This window comes from Scyliorhinus canicula, chromosome 15, assembly GCF_902713615.1.
Source record: "Scyliorhinus canicula chromosome 15, sScyCan1.1, whole genome shotgun sequence".
Classification (NCBI taxonomy): Eukaryota; Metazoa; Chordata; class Chondrichthyes; order Carcharhiniformes; family Scyliorhinidae; genus Scyliorhinus; species Scyliorhinus canicula.
The window spans coordinates 70,267,123-70,289,978 of record NC_052160.1 but is presented as its reverse complement, the minus strand read 5'-3'; the positions used below and the strand labels follow the sequence as shown (position 1 = coordinate 70,289,978).

Below are 22,856 nucleotides of genomic sequence, written 5' to 3'. Positions count from 1 at the left end.
CCTCCCACAAGTCCCGAAAGACATGGGGCGGGATTCTCTGAGCCCGCGCCAGGTCTGAGAATCCCTGGGGGCCGCGCGAATTACGTCACGTTGCTCTGGCGCGGGACGCGATTCTCCGAGGCGCAAACAAAAGGCGCGTACGCATGGTGCCCCGCGCAGAGAGAATCGCGGCAAGTGGTCACAGCGGCTATTCTCTGGTGGCCCAGCAATTCCCCGGCCCGGATGGGCCGAAGTCCCGCAGGCGTGACCGGATGTCACGCCAGCACTGTTCTAATCTGCTATACAAAAGTGTCAACCGGTTGAGCTGGCTGACGCTGCGGGAGGAGGTGGGTGATGGCGTGGGGAGGCCCCGGGTTGCCGGCGTGGCTGCGGGCGGTGTGGGGGAGGCCCCAGGGGGAGAGGGGGGGTTGGAGAAGGGTGACAAAGGCTGTGGGCGGCCATGGCCCACTATGGCAAGCCGGATCCAACGGCCCAGACGCCATGACGGCTGACACGCAGATGGCAACCCAACCCATTCGTGTCGCTTTATATGCGCCGTGTCGATTGCATAGCGTTGTGTCGATTGCGTGGCGCCGCGTCTCTGAGGCTGCGCCCCCGCGCTTCCCGCAACGCCCGCGCTAGCCTCCATGTGGACGGGAGAATCAAGCCCCAAAACGACAGTTGACGCCGGCATGCAACACTCCCGTTTGATGCCGGCCTGAACACATAGTCCATGTATCAGAGAATCCCGCCCATGCTAGTTGGGTAAATTGGACATTCTGAATTCTCTCTCCATGAATTCGAACAGGCGCCGGAATGTAGCGACTGGGGGATTTTCACAGTAACTTCATTGCAGTGTTAATGTCAGCCTACTTGTGTCACCAATGAAGATTATTATAAATAAAGATTATTATTGTGTATCTTTTCACTGTGGCTTAAAAATAACAAAGGTCAAGGATGGTTAGCTGGGCACCTGTCCACCCTTTTGGTGGAGAATAGTATTTGTCCCTAAATGGAGACATCTTCTTTCATTTCAGGTAAAGGCAGATATCCAAGGCCTGACTCCTAATCTTGAGGGATCTGTTCAAATCATTGTGGATGGTGAAAAGTCCATTTCATATGCATTCAACACTTACTCAAATGATGAACATCTGAAGTTAATCCTCAAGAACAGTCACACTAGTGAAAGTTTAGCGACTGCGGGTTATCCAAAGGAGATTGTTCTTGTTTTAATTGCACAAAGAACAGGTAAGGCTTACGTTTGTTTCCAAATTCATAGCATTGCCCTAATTGCTAAAAAGAAATTTTCTTACTAGCTCTGCCCATTTAGGTTAGGAACAGAGGAAATGGAATCAGGAGGTAGCCATTTGGTATCATAGATATTAGCAGTTTTTTCAGTTAATGTCAGTAAGATCACTGCCAAGTTGTTTACATTTTTTAAAGCAATGGCTACACTTGTTGACCGATCAGGAAGTGTGAGGTTGTTATCTTTTGGAGAAAGATCTTCACAAGGTCTTTGAGTGTTTTCAGCCAACCATGAGAGGTCTGTGGCACAGTGGGTAGTGTTCCTGCCTCAGAGTCAGAAGCTCCAGGTTCAAGGCCCACTCCAGGGTTTGATAGCCAGGGAATGTGCACTCATGACAAGGCCAAACCACAAGCAGGTTGATTATCAGCCTGTGAATCCTCCCAGTGCACCCCAAAGGCAGGCGGTAAGAGCAGGAGAGATTCCTGGGTAGTCATGTGATAGAAAGAAAATCAAAGCCTCTATCTATCCGTAGCTCCAAACTACAACATGTATATAAAAGTGCCATCGCCACTCAAGACCCCCTGAGTGAACAATAACACACCATCAACACATCCATATTTGCCAGATATCATACCTAAATGGATACTATTAAACACAGACGTCTCAATTATGGGACACAGGTTCAGGTCCAGCCAGATACTTTGAGAAAGTCTTTTGTATCCACCACAAGATTTTATTTCCGAATTAATTTGGGCAGAATGAATTCTGTTTCTATTAGATACGGTTGCACAGTACAAAATGACTCCTGATTGAACATAAGTTGTGATTTTCATTCAATATGGGCTTAGGATGGCATGAGAATGCTACAGTACAGTAGAATGCAGTATCACAGGATCACCAAATAATACAGCGCAAAAGAGGCCCATCGGCCCATTGAGTCTGCCCCGATGCATGAAAAACAACTGACCTGCCTACCTAATCCCATTGCCAGCACTTGGCCCATAGCCTTGAATGTTAAGACATGCCAAGTGCTCATCCAGGTACTTTTTAAAGGATGTGAGGCAACCCGCCTCTACCACCCTCCCAAGCAATGTATTCCAGACCGTCACCTCCCTCTGGGTAAAAAAGCTTCCCCTCAAATCCCCCCGAAACCTTCTGCCTCTCACCATGAACTTCTGTCCCCTTGTAACCGATCCTTCAACTGAGGGGAACAGCTGCTCCCAATCCACCCTGTCCGTGCTCCTCACAATCTTGCACACCTTGATCAGGTCACCCCTGAGTCTTCTCTGCTGCAGCGAAAACAATCCAAACAGCACCATAGCATAGTGATTAGCACAGTTGCTTCACAGCTCCAAGGTCCCAGGTTCGATTCCCGGCTGGGTCACTGTCTGTGCGGAGTCTGCACGTCCTCCCCGTGTGTGCGTGGGTTTCCTCCGGGTGCTCCGGTTTCCTCCCACAGTCCAAAGATGTGCGGGTTAGGTGGATTGGCCATGCTAAATTGCCCGGAGTGTCCTAATAGTAAGGTTAAGAGGGGAGAGTTGTTGGGTTACGGGTATAGGGTGGATACGTGGGTTTGAGTAGGGTGATCATTGCTCGGCACAACATCAAGGGCCGAAGGGCCTGTTCTGTGCTGTACTGTTCTATGTTCTAAACGTAGAAAAATGACTGCCACCGACGCACAGTCTTCTCAAACCACCATAACCCGGATCTCAACTTTAATTATACCAATGACGTGCCATGTAATACGCTGTGTTATTCGAAGCACAGGAATGGCCATTGCTGATACTGGTGTGTAAACATTTAGATATAAATGTACGATATTCCTCTCTGCTATTTTAACACCAATGTCAACCCCTTTATTTTACGTAGGTTAACAACCCTGCTAAAATAACACATTTTCGCACGGCCGATTATTGCCAATAACAATTTTGAAGCTGCAGTGTGTGAAGTCTTCAGTTTTGCCAGCTCATGTTGTTTTGTGTCACTCTTTTGATTCTCAGACACCAAAATGAGTTCGACCTTTGACATTCAATATGATTCCAAGAGTATGAAGTTAAGTTTGGATGCCTCCAGACAGTTTGCATTGGGTTCTGTCATTGAATTTAATATTGAAGTTCAGCATACAATCCCCTTCATTAAGAAGCTTGGAGTGCCCTTCAGTATCAAGGTACCCGATGAAAATGATTTAATTGTGAATTCTTCCTGATTAATAATCTATTCTATAGAGTAATTTAAAGATGAGTTTGCAATACAGTTTTTGAATTGTGACATTAAAGAGGGAACATCGATGGGATGCAAGCAAGATAGTTAAGCCAGGATAGTGGTGCTTAAGCCCGTCCTGTGTTGGAGTTTGTCAGGTTTGTGGGCGGGCACCTCACTTGCGCAGGGCCAGTGGACACACGCAGTGGTCATCCAGCAGCCCGTGAGAGCTGGAAACGCCAGTAGCTGTCGCCCATGAGTGGGGGCGGACGATTACCCGGGCCACAATCCTGAAATAGGAACATAGGAATTAGGAGCAGAAGTAGGGGGGCGATTCTTCGAGCCCCACGCCGTGCCTGAAAATCGGCGCAACCGCGCCCCGACACCGGCGGGCGATTCTCCGAGGTGCGGAGAATCGGTGCCATTACCGCCGCCGCTTTTGACACAGTGCGGGCAGCTGGAATTGGCAGGGCCGCCGATTCTCCAGCCCAAACGGCCGCGCAGATACGACAGAGTCCCGCCAGCGCTGTTCACCCCTGGTCGTGCTGGCGGGAACTCTGCGTGAAGGGCCGGGGGGCAGCCTGTGGAGCAGCGATCCTTCACCAGGGGGCGGGGTCCAATGGGGTCTGACCTGCGATCGGGGCCCACCGATGGGCAAGCCGGCCTCTTCTCCTGCCCCCTTCCCCCCCCCCCCCCGGTCTACTTTCCTCCGCGGCCGGTCCCTGAACACCGGCGCCATGTTGAGTCGGGGCCGGCGTGCAGAAGAAGTCCCCCGCACATGTGCAGGTTGACGTGGCGCCCATTTGGCACCGGGGAGGGAGGCTGGAGCGGTATGAACCGCTCCAGCGCTATGCTGGCCCCCTGTGGGGGACAGAATCGGTCGTCCTCGTGCCCGTTTCGCGCCGTCGTGAAACACGACGGCGTTCACGACGGCGCGAACACTTGCGCTCCATTTTGGAGAATCGCCCCCAGGAAGGGATTTCAGGTGCAAAATGTAACACATTGTTCTGCTTCAATAGATTAGCTCAATACATGTTTTACATTTTACAGTTTGTTTTTAACAAAGTAGTGACTTCTAAAGACATGAGAAGAGATGGAGAGGGTGCTAAAAGCAGATCTGGTACTGTGCAGACTGGTCTCGAATGCAAAATGGCTATAATGCACACCATTTTTCCCTTAGAGTAACATAATTGTCCAGTTGTAGAGATGACACTTGGCAAAATAATCTGGGTCCCTGAGTTTGAATGGGCTTAACCCCACCACTGCCCAACAAATATTTTAGGAACTGCATCCTCTTCTAAAATTGTACTTGTGTTGTAATGCCATCATTTACTCAGGCTGATTGCTATGGAATGCTCAAAGACAACGAGGTGGATGCATCATTGAAGCTGAAGTATGAGTCGATTGCCAATGTGATCCTACATGTGGAGGGAAGAAATCAACATTACAAGTAAGAGGAACAATGTCAGCAGCAATCTAAAGGAGGTCAAGGAATCCCAGCTAAATAAATAAAGCCTTCATACTGTAATTAGTCAATATTATTTCAGTTTGAAAGCCTCTGTTGAACAAATGTACAGTGATTGAAAACACGCCTTGTTTTCCACTTTAACAGCCATAGTTCACAGCATGGAAACAGGTCCATTGGCCCAGCTGGTTCATGCCACCCAGTTTCTATCACTAAGCTAGTCCCACTTGCCCGCATTTGGCCCATGTCCCTCTTTACCCACCCTGCCCAGGTAACTGTCTAACTGTTTTTTTAAGGACAAAATTGTATCCGCCTCTACCACTGCCTCTGGCAGCCCATTCCAGATGCTCAATCCTGCCATTAAACATACTGTGATTACTCCGATTCTGAACATTTGTTGCAAGCACCGAATATGTTAAACAATTGGAACCATATATTCTTCCGAAATGGAATTGGATAAATAGCTAAAGGGAAGGCATTTTGCAGAGATAGGTGAAAGGATGGGGGAGTGGGGCTAGCTAATTTGTTCTTGCAGAGAACTAGCATGGTTTGGTAGGCTGAATGGCCTCCTTCTGTACTGGAACTATTTCCATGAATCCATACTATTCTATTAAAAATATTGCTAAAAGCCGCTGGACAATATTACTGAGGCTGAAATTTATTTGAGGGAAATGGTGGTGTCGTGGTAATGTCACTGGACTAGAAATCCAGAGACCCATGCTCTGGGGACATGGGTTCAAATCCCACCATGGCAGCTGGAGTGGAAATGAAATGGAATGGAATGCTAGACTTAGTCATGTAAACATCATCATTTAAAACAAAAGCCCACCTGGTTCAACAACGTCCTTCAGGGAAGGAAATCTGCCGTCCTTACCCGGTCTGGCCTACATGTGACTCCAGATCCACAGCAATGTTTGGATTTGTTTATTGTCACATGTACCAAGGTACAGTGAAAAGTATTTTTCTGCGAGCAGGTCAACAGATCATTAAGTACATGAAAAGAAAAGGAAATAAAAGAAAATACATAATAGGGCAACACAAGGTACAACAGCTCAACATGTGGGTTGACTCTTATTTGCCCTCTGCCCAATGGCGGGGGGAACTACTCGATTCAAGGGCAGTTATGGATCCCATAAAAATCACTTCCTGTTTGATACTTTATTTGTTTTGGAGATGTGGGTGAAACTAGTGATGCCCTATTTATTGCTCATCTGGTGTACCCCTGAAACATTAAGAACCGACCATGTAGGGTGCGACTGGAGTCCTGCCACATCAGATGGGGATGGAATGTTCCCTTTCTGGTCAGACAGGGATCCAATTATATTTTCCAACAATCTAGTAGCTTTTATCATTGTTATTTCCAGCAAATAATCAGATGTCTTAAATTCAGTTTCATAACTTGCTATGGGGAGATAGTGAACTTGTGTCCTCTGGAGCATTATTCAACACCATAACCATCATAGTGTGATTTTCTGCTAATATTATTTCAATGAAATATGAGGGGCGAGGTTTTTTGGCCGCCCCACGCGTGTTCTTCGGCAGCGGGAGGCGGCCCACCATGGGCCGGCAACAGGATCTTCTGGTCCGGCCGCTGTCAATGGGTTTCCCATTCAATCCCCCCCCCCCCCCCCGCTGCCGGGAAACCCATGGCGGGGGTGTGCAGTCAGCGGAATCGGAAGATCTCACCCGAGATTTCTCTTCAGTACGTGTGATATAATTTACCTGTGTGCATCATTGTTCTCAATAATGTTTACGATGTTCTGGTTTGGTTAACTGATGCTTTGGTTTCTTTCTTCTTCCCTTCATAGTAAAGAGTTTCAGCTTATCATTTTACAGAATGTCCCTGCCCTCCATTATCTCCCTGGAGCAGTAGAAATTGCAACAAAGGTAAACATCTACCATTTTTAAGTTACTGAAGTCAAACAGTAAAACTCTTTTTTTTTTTAAATGCATTTCACCGTGTATTGAAAGCAAAGGGGGAGAATTTCAGTTTGGGCACAGGGTGGTGGTGGGTGGTTGGGCACCAGATGCCCATTGTACCCGTTGGTTGAATTTTGGGCCCGGCTTTTCTGGCCATTCGCTGGTGGCGGGTTTCTCTGGTCCTGCCGGCAGCACACCCCGCCCACAGATTTTCCGGTGGTATAGGGTGGCTTCAATTGGAATTCCCATTGACAGTGGCGGAATTAGGGAATCGCGCTGGCAGCAAATGGCACACTGCCTCCCGCCACCAATAAGCATGTGGCTGGCAAGCGGGAGAATCCTGCCTTTGCTTTCAAACAATTAGGAAGTTGGATGGTTGGGTGGGTGGATCACTGGTCTTCAACCACTAACTGTCCATCCAAGCTGAAGACAACCTCCCACCAACATATCGGCCATTTAATGCTGAGAAGCCTAATTGTTTTTTTTATTACTTATTAATCCGCTTGATCAAATTAACCAAGTGCTTTTCTTGAGCTTGAACAAGCCTCAAACCTGAAATACATTTACAGCAGTAAGTCTTGGACTGCAAAAGAAAATATTGGACCATACCCAAACTGGAGTGCGCTTTTAAATTTATTGCGCACAATCACAGGACTACTTGGCCCAGCCTGACCGTCGTCACACACTGACAATCAAAGAATTTTACAGTTTCTTAAACATTTCTACTTGAATCATTGTCTACCACCTCTGCAAACACTGTACATGTTATTTTTATATTCTGGCACAGTTCTGCTCTCATTACTTCTAATTCCCATTGAGAGGGTTTATGACATAGAGAATGGGACCCCATCCAGTTGACTGCAGCCCTGCCGCACTGTGAGCCTCCTTTACATATGCACAGTACTGTCAGTGTTAGAGGAGACTTAACTATCCTGGGTCACTGTGAGCCTAACAAGTCCAGGAAAAAGTATTCAAGGATCAAGAACAGGATACATATAAGACTATAAAAAATAGGAACAGAATTGGGCAATTCAGCCCATTGAATCTGCTCTGCTATGCAATCATGGCTGATATATTTCTCATTCCCATTTTCCTGCCTTCTCCCCATAACCCCTAATCCCCCTATTAATCAAGAACCTATCAATATCTGTCTTAAAGGCGCTCAGTGATTTGGCCTCCACAGCCTTCTGCGCCGAAGCGTTCCACTAATTCACCACCCTCTGGCTGAAGAAATTCCTCCTCATCTCAGTTTTTAAGGATCGTCCTTTCAGTCTGAGGCTCTAGCCTTGGGTTCTAGTTTTTCTTATTGGTGGAAACATCCTCTCCACGTCCACTCTATCCAGGCCTCGCAGTATCCTGTAAATTTCAATAAGATCCCCCGCCATCCTTTTAAACTCTAACGAGCACAGACCCAGAGTCCTCAGCCGCCCCTCATATGACAAGCTCTTCATTCCAGATATTACCATGTTTTCTGTTTATTGCCAATAATTTCTGGCAGGTTACTGTAAACATGTGCAGATAAATTATTTTCTATTATCTGTTGGCAAAAGCACAAATGAAGCTTAATAAACAAAGCATGATCTGTAACTCTTAGTTAATTAATGAAATTACAAGCACAGATTTATCTGTGTGAATTTTCTACTGAGTTTATGGTATGCATGTATCCATCTGCTATATATAGAGATATGTTGGGCTGGATTCTCCGTTGTCAGGATTTTCCGCTGCGCCAGCAATGCGCCCACGCCCGGAGATTTCCCGACGGTATGGGGCTGCCCACATGGGAAACCCCATTGGCCGGCTGGCGGGACGGAGAATCTCGGCATCAACGGGGCGGTGTAGTAAAGTAGCCTGTGTGCTTTATACATTTTTATATTCAATTTTAATTATAAAACAATACAAATAAAATAAACATAACCTAATTGAATTATTTCATTATTAATGCTGTAGGTTAATTACACTACAAATGTGATAGACGGAACATTGAGCATCATGTTGGATGAGAATAAACTGAACGCGTTCATCATTTTAACTATTGGTGCTTCTGGTTATAGTGAAATCTTCGAGATGACCCATACATTCTCACAGGTTTGTCCCACCATTTGATTTAATGCATTATGTTTGTATTCTGTTATGGGGTGGCACGGTGGCACAATGGGTTAGTACTGCTGCCTCATGGCGCCGAGGTCCCTTGTTCGATCCCAGCCCCTGGTCACTGTCCGTATGGAATTTGCACATTCTCCCCGCATCTGCGTGGGTCTCACCCTCACAACCCAAAAAACAAATGTGCAGGGCAGATTGATTGGCCATGCTAAATGCCCCTTAATTGGAAAAAATAATTGGGTACTCTAAATTAATTTTTTTAAAATACAGTGTTATAACTGATATTTTGTGATTTATTTCAGTGATTACTAGTTGTACATTTTATACTATTTCTTTTATTTTTACCATGAACATGCCAATGGCTTTGCCTGATTATCCAAGCTGCCTTTCGATCCAACAAAGCTGACTACCGGGGTTTAGATATAGATTTTGTTAATAGTTATATCCTCAACAGACTACGTGACATGCCACCCACAGAGATGTATTCTCTAATACATAACACACCCTCCCCATTTACTTCTTTAATACGATGACAACTTTTTTTTTTTTAAATAATTTTTATTGAAAGAGTTTTTCCATACAGACATTTACCCCTACTAATTTTTAAATTATTTACAACACAATCCCTCTAGGCAAATATCCCTCCCTCGCCCGTCCTCTCGCGCGCACCAGTCCTCCCCCCCCCCCGCAAGCAACAACTTAACAAACAAGGCAGCCTACAGTTTCAGACATGAGCAGCGAGCAGACTTGCCCGCATTACAGTCGTGCATGTCCCCCCACGACCATTGCTGCCCCCCCCCTCCCCTCCCCCCCTCCCCTCCCCCCCCCCCCCCCCTCCCCCCCCCCCGGGTTGCTGCTGCCACGACCCCGAACGCCTATCTCTGATCTAAAAAGTCAAGGAAAGGTTGCCACCGCCTGGAGAATCCCTGTACCAACCCTCTCAGGGCAAATTTGATCCTTTCTAGCTGAATATAGCTAGCCATATCGTTAATCCAAGTTTCAACGCTTGGAGGCCTCGCGTCCTTCCATTGAATTAATATCCTTCGTCGAGCCACTAGGGACGCAAAGGCCAGTATTCCGGCCTCCCTAGCCTCCTGTACCCCCGGTTCTACCCCGACCCCAAAGATCGCAAGCCCCCAGCCTGGTTTGACCCTGGACCCCACCACCTTCGACACCGTCCTTGCCACCCCCTTCCAGCACCGGACATGCCCAGAACATATGCACATGGTTCGCTGGGCTTCCCCGACATCTGACACACCTGTCCTCACCCCCAAAGAACCGGCTCATCCTTGTCCCCGTCATGTGAGCTCTATGCAGCACCTTAAATTGAATGAGGCTCAGCCTCGCACACGAGGAGGAAGAATTGACCTTCTCCAGTGCATCCGCCCACGTCCCGTCTTCTATCTGCTCTCCCAGCTCCCCTTCCCACTTGGCTTTCAGCTCCTCCCCCGATGCTTCCTCCGCCTCCTGCATTATCTTGTAGATGTCCGATATCCTCCCCCCTCCGACCCAGACCCCCGAGAGCACCCTATCACTCGCCCCCTTACTGGGGAGCAGGGGGAACCCCTCCACCTGCCGCCTAGCAAATGCCTTCACTTGTAAATATCTGAACATGTTTCCCGGGGGGAGCTCAAACTTCTCCTCCAGCCCTCCCAGGCTCGCAAACCTCCCCTCTATAAACAGGTCCTTCAGCTGCCGTATGCCCACCCTGTACCAGCTCTGAAATCCCCCGTCGATGTTCCCCGGGATGAATCTATGGTTCCCTCTTATTGGCGCCGCCAACAGACCTCCCTTTTCCCCCCTGTGTCGCCTCCACTGCCCCCATATCTTGAGGGTGGCCGCCACCACCGGGCTCGTGGTGTACCTCGTGGGGGGGAGCGGCCATGGTGCCGTTACTAGGGCCCCCAGGCTTGTGTTGCCACAGGACGCCCTCTCCATTCGTTTCCAAGCTGCCCCCTCCCCTTCCATCATCCACTTGCGCACCATCGACACATTTGCCGCCCAGTAATACCCCGAGAGATTGGGTAGTGCCAGCCCTCCACTGCCCCTACTCCGCTCCAAAAAGACCCTCCTCACCCTTGGGGTGCCGCGCGCCCACACATAGCTCATGATGCTACTCGTCACCTTTTTGAAGAAGGCCCTAGGGAGGAAGATGGGCAAGCACTGAAATAAAAACAAGAACCTTGGGAGGACCGTCATTTTGATTGACTGCACCCTCCCCGCCAGCGACAGCGGTACCATGTCCCACCTCTTAAATTCCTCCTCCATCTGTTCCACCAGCCTGGAAAAGTTCAACTTGTGGAGGGTCCCCAGTTCCTTGCCACCTGCACCCCTAAGTACCTAAAGCTCTTTCCTGCTCGCTTGAAGGGGAGCCCCCAATTCCCTCTCCCTGGTCCCCCGGGTGTATCACAAAAACCTCACTTTTGCCCAAATTTAGTTTGTACCCCGAAAAGTCCCCAAACTCTGCTAATAGTTCCATTATCTCCGGCATTCCCCCTTCTGGGTCTGCCACGTACAGCAGTAGATCATCCGCATACAGCGATACCCGATGTTCCTCCCCTCCCCTAGTCAGTCCTCTCCACCCCCCTGAACCCCTCAGTGCCATCGCCAACGGTTCAATCGCCAGTGCGAAAAGTAAGGGGGATAGGGGACATCCCTGCCTGGTCCCTCGGTGGAGTCCGAAATACTCCGACCTCCTCCCGTTTGTCACTACACTCGCCGTCGGGGCCGAGTAGAGCAACTTCACCCACTTAATAAACCCTTCCCCAAACCCAAACCGTTCCAACGTCTCCCACAGGTACTCCCACTCCACCCTATCGAATGCCTTCTCCGCGTCCAGCGCTACCACTATCTCAGCCTCCCCCTCCACTGCCGGCATCATAATTACATTCAGCAATCTCCGCACGTTCGTGTTGAGCTGCCGCCCCTTCACGAACCCCGTCTGGTCCTCATGGATTACCCCTGGCACATAATCCTCTATTCTAGCTGCCAGGATCTTTGCCAGCAACTTGGCATCCACGTTCAGAAGCGAGATAGGCCTGTAGGACCCGCACTGCACGGGGTCTTTATCCCGCTTCAATATCAGGGAGATCAGAGCCTGCGACATTGTCGGGGGCAGAACCCCCCCCTCTCGCGCCTCATTAAAGGCTCGTACCAGTACCGGTCCCACCAAGTCCACATTTTTCTTATAGAATTCCACCGGGAACCCATCTGGCCCCGGCGCCTTCCCCGCTTGCATCTGACCTATTCCCTTGACTAGCTCCTCTAGCCCTATTGGCGCCCCCAGCCCTTCTACCAGCCCCTCCTGGACCCTTGGGAACCTCAATTTGTTTAGGAAGTCCTCCATTCCCCCTCTCCTCGTCGGCGGCTCAGACCGATACAACTCCTTGTAAAAATCCCTGAAGACCCCGTTCACTTCTTGCCCCTTCTGCACTACCTTCCCGCCCCTCTCCTTCACTCCCCCAATCTCCCTAGCCGCATCTCGTTTGCGAAGCTGGTGTGCCAGCATCCTGCTCGCCTTTTCCCCATACTCATAGACCGCGCCCTGCGCCCTTCTCCACTGCGTCTCTGCCTTCCTGGTGGTCAGCAGGTCGAACTTGACCTGCAGGCTGCGCCGTTCTCCCAGCAGCCCCTCCTCTGGTGCCTCCGCATATCTCCTATCCACTTCCAATAGCTCCCCCACCAGCCTCTCCCTCTCCTGCCTCTCCTTTCTTTCTCTGTGTGCCCTTATGGAGATCAGCTCTCCCCTGATCACTGCCTTCAGGGCCTCCCAGACCATCCCCACCTGCACCTCACCCGTGTCATTCAAGTCCAGATAGCTCTCAATGCTCTTCCGGACCCTTTTACACACCTCGTCGTCCGCTAACAGCCCCACATCCAGCCGCCACAGCGGGCGCTGGTCCCGCGCCTCCCCCATTTCCACATCCACCCAATGTGGTGCATGATCAGAGATCGCAATGGCCGAGTACTCAGCTTCCCGTACCCTCGGGATCAGCCCCCTGCTCAACACGAAGAAATCGATTCTGGAGTACACTCTATGGACGTGGGAGAAAAAGGAATACTCCCTCGCCCTCGGCCTACCAAACCTCCATGGGTCTACTCCTCCCATCTGCTCCATGTACCCCCTCAGCACTTCTGCCGCTGCCGGCCTCCTATTGGTCCTTGAGCTCGATCTGTCTAGCCCGGGGTCCAGCACTGTGTTAAAGTCCCCCCCCATGATCAAGCCCCCTGCCTCCAGTCCCGGAATGAGGCCCAATAGGCGCCTCATAAAACCCGCGTCATCCCAGTTCGGGGCATATACGTTGACCATCACCACTTCCTCCCCCTGCAGCTTACCCTTCACCATCACATACCTACCCTCCTTATCCGCCACCACCTCCTCCGCCACGAACGACACCCTCTTTCCCACCAGAATCGCCACCCCCCGGTTCTTTGCGTCCAATCCAGAGTGGAACACCTGTCCCACCCACCCCCTTCTCAGGCGAACCTGGTCCACTACCTTCAAATGGGTCTCCTGTAACATTGCTACATCAGCCTTCAGTCCCTTCAGGTGTGAGAATACCCTTGATCTCTTGACCGGCCCATTCAGCCCCCTCACGTTCCAAGTGATCAGCCGGGTCGCGGGACGACCCGCCCCCTTCCCCTGCCGATTAGCCATGTCCTGTTCCCTGCTCGCCCCGGGTCGACCCTCCCCTTCTGACCCGCTCCCCATGGCGATGGCCCCCTCCCCCCCCCCCTCCAGTCCTCCACTTCCCGTTCCTGGTCTTTCCAGCAGCAACCCGGTGTCCCTCCCTAACCCCCCCCCCCCCACCCCCCCCCCAGGCTAGGACCCCTCCTAGCCGCGATGTACCCTCCATCGTACTCCCGTAAGTCAGCTGGTTTACGCTGACCCGGCTGCTCCTGCCACACTCCGACTCCTCCCGGCTCGGGGGAGGGGGGCCTCCCCCCCCCTTGCCACTCCTCCCTGGCCCCGCTCCAACGCGGGAAAGGTCGCCATTGCTAGCCACGCCCCGCGCTCCTCCCCTCCCCCCTCCTCTGCCCCGCGCGCGGGAAAACAGAGGAAAGCCCGCGCTTTCGCCCTGCCACACCCCACCCCGCCATCTTCAGTTCCACCCCCGTCCCCGTCCATGCCTGTAAAGAACCCCCCCTAGGAGCCCATATCCCCGATCTGCTCTCCCCCCCGTCCCGCCTCCCCAACTTAACATTATAAATAACAGATAGATAACAAATAACAATGTACTTAACAGTCGCCCTCTACCAAACAATATAAATAACCATAAATAACCATGAATAACCACAATAACAATAACTAAGGGAAGTTGGCAAAGGGGGGAAAAAACATCAGAAGAAAAACCCAAAGCAAGAGTTCAGGATCCAAACAAAGAAAGAAGAAAAAAAAGGAAACCGTTCCAATAAGAGTTGCCCAGTTCCGACCCAGCCGAAAAAAAAACCGCTTGTTCAGCTGAAAGTACCCGAGCGGCTACGGCCGCCAAGTATCCCCTGGGTCTAATTCGAGTCCAGTTTCTCTTCCTGTACAAAGGCCCACGCCTCCTCTGGGGACTCAAAATAGTGGTGTTGGTTCTTGTAGGTGACCCACAAGCGCGCTGGCTGCAGCATTCCGAACCTGATCCGTTTTGCATGTAGCACCGCCTTCGTCCGGTTGTACCGGGCCCGCCGCTTTGCCACCTCCGCACTCCAGTCCTGGTAGACCCTCACCGTCGAATTCTCCCACTTGCTGCTCCTTTCCCTCTTGGCCCACTCCAGCACTCTCTCACGATCGCTGAGTCGCTGGAACCGCACCAGCACCGCCCTCGGGGGCTCATTTGCTCTTGGCTTCCTAGCCATGACCCTGTAGGCCTCTTCCAGCTCCAGGGGCGAAGGGACGGCCCCTGCCCCCATCAGGGAGCTCAGCATTTCTGCTACGTATCCCGGGAGGTCTGACCCCTCCAGGCCTTCTGCCAGGCCCAAGATCCTCAGGTTCTTCCGCCTCATTCGGGTATCCAGCTCCTCAAAACGGCTCTGCCATTTCAGGTGGAGTGCCTTGTGCACCTCTACCTTTCCCACGAGGACCGTGGCCTCCTCCTCCCTCGCAGTCATCTCCTGCTGCAGCTCCCGAATCGACGCCTCTTGGGTCGCCTGGGCTCCCATCAGCCTGGTGGTCGTCGCATTCATTGACTCCAAGAGCTCCATTTTCAGCTCCGTAAAGAAGCGCAGGAGAGCGGCCTGCTGCTCCTCCGCCCATTTCCTCCATTCCTCGGGTGCGCCACCGGCCGCCATTTTGGTCTTCTTCCCCCGCTTTTTTTGGGGAGCTGCTGTTGCTTTCTTTACCACCCCACTCCGGGTACCGACCATAAAGCTGGTCTGGTTCTCCTCAGAGAGCCTTCCCCCACCGGGATTTGTCCTTCCAGCGCCGTTGGGGCCCTCCAATCGGCCCGAAAACACCTTTGTAGCAGGAGCCGCCAAACGTGCGACTTAGCTGGTCATCGCCGCAACCGGAAGCCTCGATGACAACTTCTTATTGCATAATGGGTCTGTTGTAAAAACTTTGGGTGGGATTCTCTGTTCCCTGACGCCAAATCGGGCACGGTGCCGGTTTTGAGTCTCCGCCCCCTCTGAAATGGTGTCATCATATCGCGCGCCACACGGCGTTGGAAAGGCATTGGCACGTAACCGGAAGCTCTACCTCCGATGCTCCGCTCCCAATGGACTGAGTTCCCGACCGCGCAGTGGACGTGTGGTCTGAGCGGCCGGTAACCCAGCGTGACGGCTGCGAACTGTGTCGAGTGCCTCCACAGCGCTGGGATCCAGGCCGCTGGCCAGGGGGGGCTTCTGCGAGGGTTGGGGGGACTGGTGGCGGTGGCCTGTGGTGTCGCATTTGGCGGGTCGGGTCCACGCACGGCCGGCGCCGGCACGGCACAGTGCGACTGCTGCAGGTCATTACCGTGCACATGCGCGGCCACGAGCATTCTCTGGCTGTTTTTGGCGTGGGAGCGATCGGCAGCATCCAGCCAATTATCTCTATACATACATACAACACAATAGGACAGTCTCTCAGGTGGACATCTATTTCTTTTGGACTGTACTCGAATTCTGGAACCTGGCTACTCGAGACCTTGGAAGTGTCTTCTTTTCCTTCAGTAGGTGGTGCTTGCTGGGAAGTTACACCAGTGTCAGTCTCTATTGGTATTGGAAAGTCCTCAGAAACAGAATCTGAATTTGTCTCTGTGTTCAGTCTCTGTTCAGAAGTATCACTGCTTAGATCGTCCAAGGGAAATACTTCTCGCGAAGTAGCGAGCAAGTTTACAAACTGCTGTTCTGCTTACTCACGGTTGTGTTCCATTTTCTTTTAAACCTTGAACATTGGTGGGTTTTGCTTTGCCTGACATATTCCTATGGCTGCCCCCCCGTCTTTAGCAAATTCACCCAGAGGAGAGGCAGCATCGTGGAGCTGTCTCAATGTGGTTTTGTGATACTCTCCAGGCCTCTTCCCAGTTACAAAGTCACCAGCAAGGGGATGGCCAAGATTCCGCACACTATCTTCCATCTTACACTTATTACAGAAAGTCAGGATCTACCCCGGGGCAAGCTAACACGGTATCACCTTAGAGTAGCCACCTCTGTGGAATTCTCATGTTCCAACAGTAAATTACTTAAGTAAAGGACTTCAATGATGCACAATCAGCCTCAGAGAATAGACATCAGGGCAAGTGTGAGTCAGATGTGGAGCTGGGAAACCAGAGAAACATATATGATGCCCTCAAGATGGTAATCAAAATTACAGTAACATATCCCATGGTGTATATTTTTTCCATGGACATCTGGCTCAGAATTAATATAAATATGCAGCAGTTGCAGTCTGGATCACCAAAAGGAAGATGGTGTTATATATCACCAACACACCAGCCACCACCATCACCAGGGGTAACAAGGGTGAACTTGACGGACCAACAAAAGGTCCATTGAAGGACTACAAAAGCCCGGTCTGTAGGCAAGATTTTCCAACCCCCTCCCCCCTTGCTACACAGTGGTGTGTTTAGCCGTAGCAGAGGCAGCTCACCATTGACCACATCTTCCAGTCCTGTCACTGGTGACCACCGGTGGGACTGGAAGATCCTGCAAGTGGGAATGGCCAGAAAATTCCACCCTATGTATGGAACGATTAGCTTTTAATTCTGGATGTATTTTTCTTATTCAAGGAATGGAGGCTTCGCTGGCTTTCCAACGTTTATTGCCCAACCCTAATTGCCCTTGAGAAGATGCCAATGAGCTGCCTCTTTGAACCGCTGCAATCCATGAGGTGTAGGTACATGCACAGTGCTGTTAGGGAGGGAGGTTGCAGTTGTACATCATGTCCTGTCCTATAACTTTGCGGTGGCATTCAGGGCTCCTCTTGTGCAGCGTTTAAGCCATTGAACTTGTTCCATTTTTAAATTACTGCTCACCATCTAGGTGAGGTGCCCCAATGCATCTATCCTTCACTGTATTATTAGTCAGGAACTATTATAAGCAACCTGGAAAAACGGCCCACCTTCGGGTGGGTTATGATTGTCCTTTTTCTTCAGCCATTCTGCACTGTGATTGAACAAAGAACAAAGAAAATTACAGCACAGGAACAGGCCCTTCGGCCCTCCCATCCTGTGCCGATCCAGATCCTTTATCTAAACCTGTCGCCTATTTTCCAAGGATCTACTTCCCTCTGTTCCCCGTCCGTTCATATATCTGTCTAGATGCATCTTAAATTATGCTATCGTGCCCGCCTCTACCACCTCCAGGCACCCACCACCCTCTGCGTAAAAAGCTTTCCACGCACATCTCCCTTAAACTTTCCCCCTCTCACCTTGAAATCGTGACCCCTTCTAATTGACACCCCCACTCTTGGAAAAAGCTTGTTGCTGTCCACCCTGTCCATAACTCTCATGACCTCAATCAGGTCCCCCCTCAACCTCTGTCTTTCCAACGAAAACAATCCTAATCTACTCAACCTTTCTTCATAGCTAGCACCCTCCATACCAGGCAACATCCTGGTGAACCTCCTCTGCACCCTCTCTAAAGCATCCACATCCTTCTGGTAATGTGGCGACCAGAACTGCATGCAGTATTCCAAATATGGCCTAACCAAAGTCCTATACAACTGTAATATGACCTGCTGACTCTTGTACTCAATACCCCGCCCGATGAAGGCAAGCATGCTGTATGCCTTCTTGACCACTCTATCGACCTTCGTTGCCACCTTCAGTGTACAATTGACCTGAACTCCCAGATCTCTCTGTACATCAATTTTCTCCAGGACTCTTCCATTGACCAGATAGTCCGCTCTTGAATTAGATCTTCCAAAATGCATCACCTCGCGTTTGCTTGGATTGAACTCCATCTGCTATTTCTCTGCCCAACTCCAATCTATCTATATTTTGCTGTATTCTCTGACAGTCCTCGCTATCTGCAACTCCACCAATCTTAGTATCATCTGCAAACTTGCTCATCAGACCACCTGTACCTTCGTCTAGATCATTTATGTATATCACAAACAACAGTGGTCAGAGCACCGATCCCTGTGGAACACCACTAGTCACCTTTCTCCATTTTGAGACACACCCTTCCACCACTACTCTCTGTCTCCTGTTGCCCATCCAGTTCTTTATCCATCTAGCTAGTCCACCCTGAACCACATACAACTTCACTTTTTCCATCAACCTGCCATAGGAAACTTTATCAAACGCCTTACTGAAGTTCATGTTTATGACATCTACAGCCCTTCCCTCATCAATTAACTTTGTCACTTCCTCAAAGAATTCTATTAGGTTTGTAAGACATGACCTTCCCTGCACACAACCATGTTGCCTATCACTGATAAGTCTATTTTCTTCCAAATGTGAATAGATTCTATCCCTCAGTATCTTCTCCAACAGTTTGCCTACCACTGACGTCAAGCTCACAGGTCTATAATTCCCTGGATTATCCCTGCTACCCTTCTTAAACAAAAGGACAACATTAGCAATTCTCCAGTCCTCCGGAACCTCACCCTTGCTCAAGGATGCTGCAAAGATATCTGTTAAGGCCCCAGCTAATTCGTCCCTCGCTTCCCTCAGTAACCTGGGATAGATCCCATCCGGTCCTGGGGACTTGTCCACCTTCATGCCTTTTAGAATACCCAAAACTTCCCCCTTCCTTATGCCGACTTGACCTAGAGTATTTAAACATCCATCCCTAGCCTCAACATCCATCATGTCCCTCTCCTTGGTGAATACCGATGCAAAGTACTCATTAAGAATCTCACCCATTTCCTCTGACTCCACGCATACATTTCCTCTTTTGTCTTGGAGTGGGCCAATCCTTTCTCCAGTTACCCTCTTGCTCCTTATATACGAATAAAAGGCTTTGGGATTTTCCTTAACCCTGTTAGCCAAAGATATTTCATGACCCCTTTTAGCCCTCTTTATTGCGCGTTTGAGATTCGTCCTACTTTCCCGATATTCCTCCAAAGCTTCATCAGTTTTGAGTCGCCTCGATCTTATGTATGCTTCCTTTTTCATCTTAGCTAGTCTCACAATTCCACCCGTCATCCATGGTTCCCTAATCTTGCCATTTCTATCCCTCATTTTCACAGGGACATGTCTGCCCTGCACTCTAATCAACGTTTCCTTAAAAGGCTCCCACATTTCAAATGTGGATTTACCCTTAAACAGCTGCTCCCATTCCACATTCCCTAGCTCCTGCAGAATTTTGTTATACTCTGCCTTTCCCCAATTTAGCACTCTTCCTTTAGGACCACTCTCGTCTTTGTCCATGAGTATTCTAAAACTTACGGAATTGTGATCGCTATTCCCAAAGTAATCACCGACTGAAACTTCAACCACCTGGCCGGGATCATTTCCCAATACCAGGTCCAGTATGGCCCCTTCCCGAGTTGCTCACCACACAGTTGAATTTTCAGAATTTTGATTTCCATGGGTTATTGGTAAGAGATGATACAATGTACATTGTGATGGGCTGAGCATCAATATTTCACAAAAAAATGTTTTTAAAGCATAACCCTCCTGCTGTTTGCTAGCAGTCCTGCTCGCACATCTTTTTTTCGAAAATGTGAGTGTCACGTCCTCAGAGACAGGTAATCCAGTAAATTCAGATCAGTGAGAGTGGGTTAATGACATTTCACTCACGGAATCCCTACAGAGCAGCAGGAGGCCATTCAGCCCATCGAGTATGCACCGACCCTCTGAAAGAGCACCCTACCTGGGAACAGGCTCTACCCTCTCCCTGCAACCCAGTAACCCCACCTTACCTTTTGGACACGAAGGGGCAGTTTAGCATGGCCAATCCACCTAACCTGCACGCCTTTGAACTGTGGGAGGAAACCGGAATCCCACGTAGGCACGGGGAGAAAGTGCATACACCATACAGTCACCTGAGGCTGGAATTGAACCCAGGTCTCTGGCATTGTGAGGCAGCAGTGCTAACCACCGTGCCACCCCCTCAGCATGTTACTCAGCGATTGCCTCTTGATTTGAGCCAACGCCTTTGTTTTTTGATAACTGTGTCATGATGGTCACACCTATTCCTTTCCAATATAGTAGGTACACGATTAACATATTAATGACCTGTATTTGTTTCACCTTTACAGTTGAAAACCATTCCTAAACAATTGGTCTGTAACACAGTTTATCAGAAGATTGGCCGAACGTCCATGCTCAGTCACAATGCCACCTGGGAAGACAAAGAACTAAGATTATTAGGAAGCTACAGTGGATCATTCCCAAAGATATTTGGACGACATGAAACCCGTGGTAAAATCTAATTTGGGAGACTTGGGAAACAGATATGAAATTGAAAATTTTGATTCTCCAACCTGAACTATTTGCTTATTAGTGCAGCAGAATTATTGTAACTTTTTCATATATCTTTAGCAAAATAATTTATATTCTGCATTTTGAACAAGATTAACGAGACTTTGTTACTTTTTTGTAGTGACCTTTTCCCATCCGTTTACCATCCCATTACCTCAGCGATCACAGCTCAGGATGAGTCTTTCGCATTCACTCCTTAGTCACCAGGATGATATTGTAATTCACTGGGACAACAAGGATCAGGTTTGCTTGTTAAATATGGATACTTTATTGTGACTGACACTAACATGGAAACAGTGACTTCGAGATTTATTGGGCGCGATTCAGCGGACAAATGCTAAAGTCCGCTTTTGGGTGCATTTAACGGGGTGTCTTTTAGCGGCTGCAGCCTTGCGAGACACCCTCGAAGTGCTGTTACCCGTGCTCCATGTTTGTGTGGGGCAGTACTTAACGGCACCCTGGCGAGATCTCGCAGGCGTTGAGTCCCGGGAGCCGGACGAACCTGGCGTCTGGGTATTTGTATGCAGATCTGGATCTCACCCAGCGAGGGTGAGATCCAGATTGGGCGGAACAAATCGGGTGACTCGCAATCAACCCAGTGTGGAGCCCGGATTCGCGCCAGGCACAATGCGATCGCAGAATCCCGTCCATTGTGTTTATTAGGAATTATCCCTAGGAATTTATAGCCTGAATTCAGTCTTTTTTTTATACATTCATAGAAACATAGAAAATAGGAGCAGGCCATTCAACCCTTCGAGCCTGCTGCACCATTCAACATGATCATGGCTGAACCTCTATGTCAACACCATATTCCTGAGCACTCCCCATAAACCTTGACTCCTTTAGAGTCTAGAAATCTATCTATTTCCTTCTTAACTATATTAGTGACTTGGCCACCACAGCCTTCTGTGGTAGAGAATTCCACAGGTTCACCATCTCTGTCCTAAATGGTCTGCCATGTATTGTGAGACTGTGATTCCATGTTCCAGACTTGTCTCCAACCCCTCCACACCCCCACCCTCCAGCCAGAGGAAATAACATCCCTGCAACCAGTCTGTCCAACCCTGTCAGAATTTTATACGTTTCAATTAGATTCCATCTCATTCTTTTAAACTCCAGTGAATTCAGGCACAGTCGACCCAATACCTCCTCATACGACAATCCTGCCATTCCAGGGATTAGTTCTGTGATTCTTCTCTGCACTCTCTCCATGGCAAGTACATTCTTTCTTGAATAAGGAGACCAATACTACACTCAATACTCTGGGTATGGTCTCTCCAAGGTCCTGTACAGCTGCAGTAAGACAGCCTTGCTCCTGTACTCAAGTACTCTTGCCATGAAGGTCAACATACCATTTGCCTTCCTAAATGCTCGGTATACCTGCATGCTTTCTTTCAGTGACTGGTGTACTAGAGTACCCTGGTCCCAATTTCCCATTCTATCACTGCCAGGCAGCAGAGGCACTGCCAGAGTCCCAGGCTGGCAGTCCAAGGATGTCCGGATGCCAGGCTGGCACTGCCAGGGAACGGTGCAGTGGGGTGGTCTTATCAAGGGGAAAGGGCGAGAGAGTGTTCCCGGGGGCCTTCTTACATTTTGGGGGGGATGGGGGGTGGGGGGGATGGAGAAACAGGGGGGTGCAAGGGGTTTGGGGCAACCAGATCCGCCTGGCGCGGATCCGGGCTCCATGCTGGGCTGATCGCAAGTCACCCGATTCAGCCCCGATCAGCAAGGAGTATTTACACCCAGCAGGAACTGACTCGAGTATGGCCTCAGTGGAGAGAAACTCCCCGAAAACAAATAAACGGAAAAGTGCCATTGAATAGGGGGGTGATTCACGACACTGCAGCTGCTGAGAAAAACCCTGCGAAACGTGCCCAAAACCAGACATACATTTTTTACGGTTGAATAAACTAGGATTGTTCTCCCTCGAGAGATGGAGGCTGAGGGGCAACCTGATAGAAGTTTATAAAATTACTAGTGGTATAGATAGGGTGAACGTTTGGAGGCTTTTTCCCAGGGCGGAAATGGCAATTACAAGGGGGCACATGTTCAAGGTGAGGGGAGACGTTTTTTACACGGAGGGTGGTGGTGGCCTGGAATGCACTGC

General features: G+C 49.7%; 1 protein-coding gene across 1 annotated transcript in view; it reads left to right on the top strand.

The window, feature by feature from the left end:
• Positions 1–22,856, top strand: part of LOC119978346 — a 439,995-nt gene that overhangs the window by 325,094 nt on the left and 92,045 nt on the right. The window contains exons 49-55 of the mRNA XM_038819919.1: positions 1,017–1,227; positions 3,226–3,392; positions 4,762–4,874; positions 6,698–6,776; positions 8,757–8,894; positions 20,527–20,689; positions 20,871–20,992. Coding sequence (XP_038675847.1) covers positions 1,017–1,227; positions 3,226–3,392; positions 4,762–4,874; positions 6,698–6,776; positions 8,757–8,894; positions 20,527–20,689; positions 20,871–20,992 — 993 coding nt within the window. The remainder of the gene's footprint in view (positions 1–1,016; positions 1,228–3,225; positions 3,393–4,761; positions 4,875–6,697; positions 6,777–8,756; positions 8,895–20,526; positions 20,690–20,870; positions 20,993–22,856) is intronic.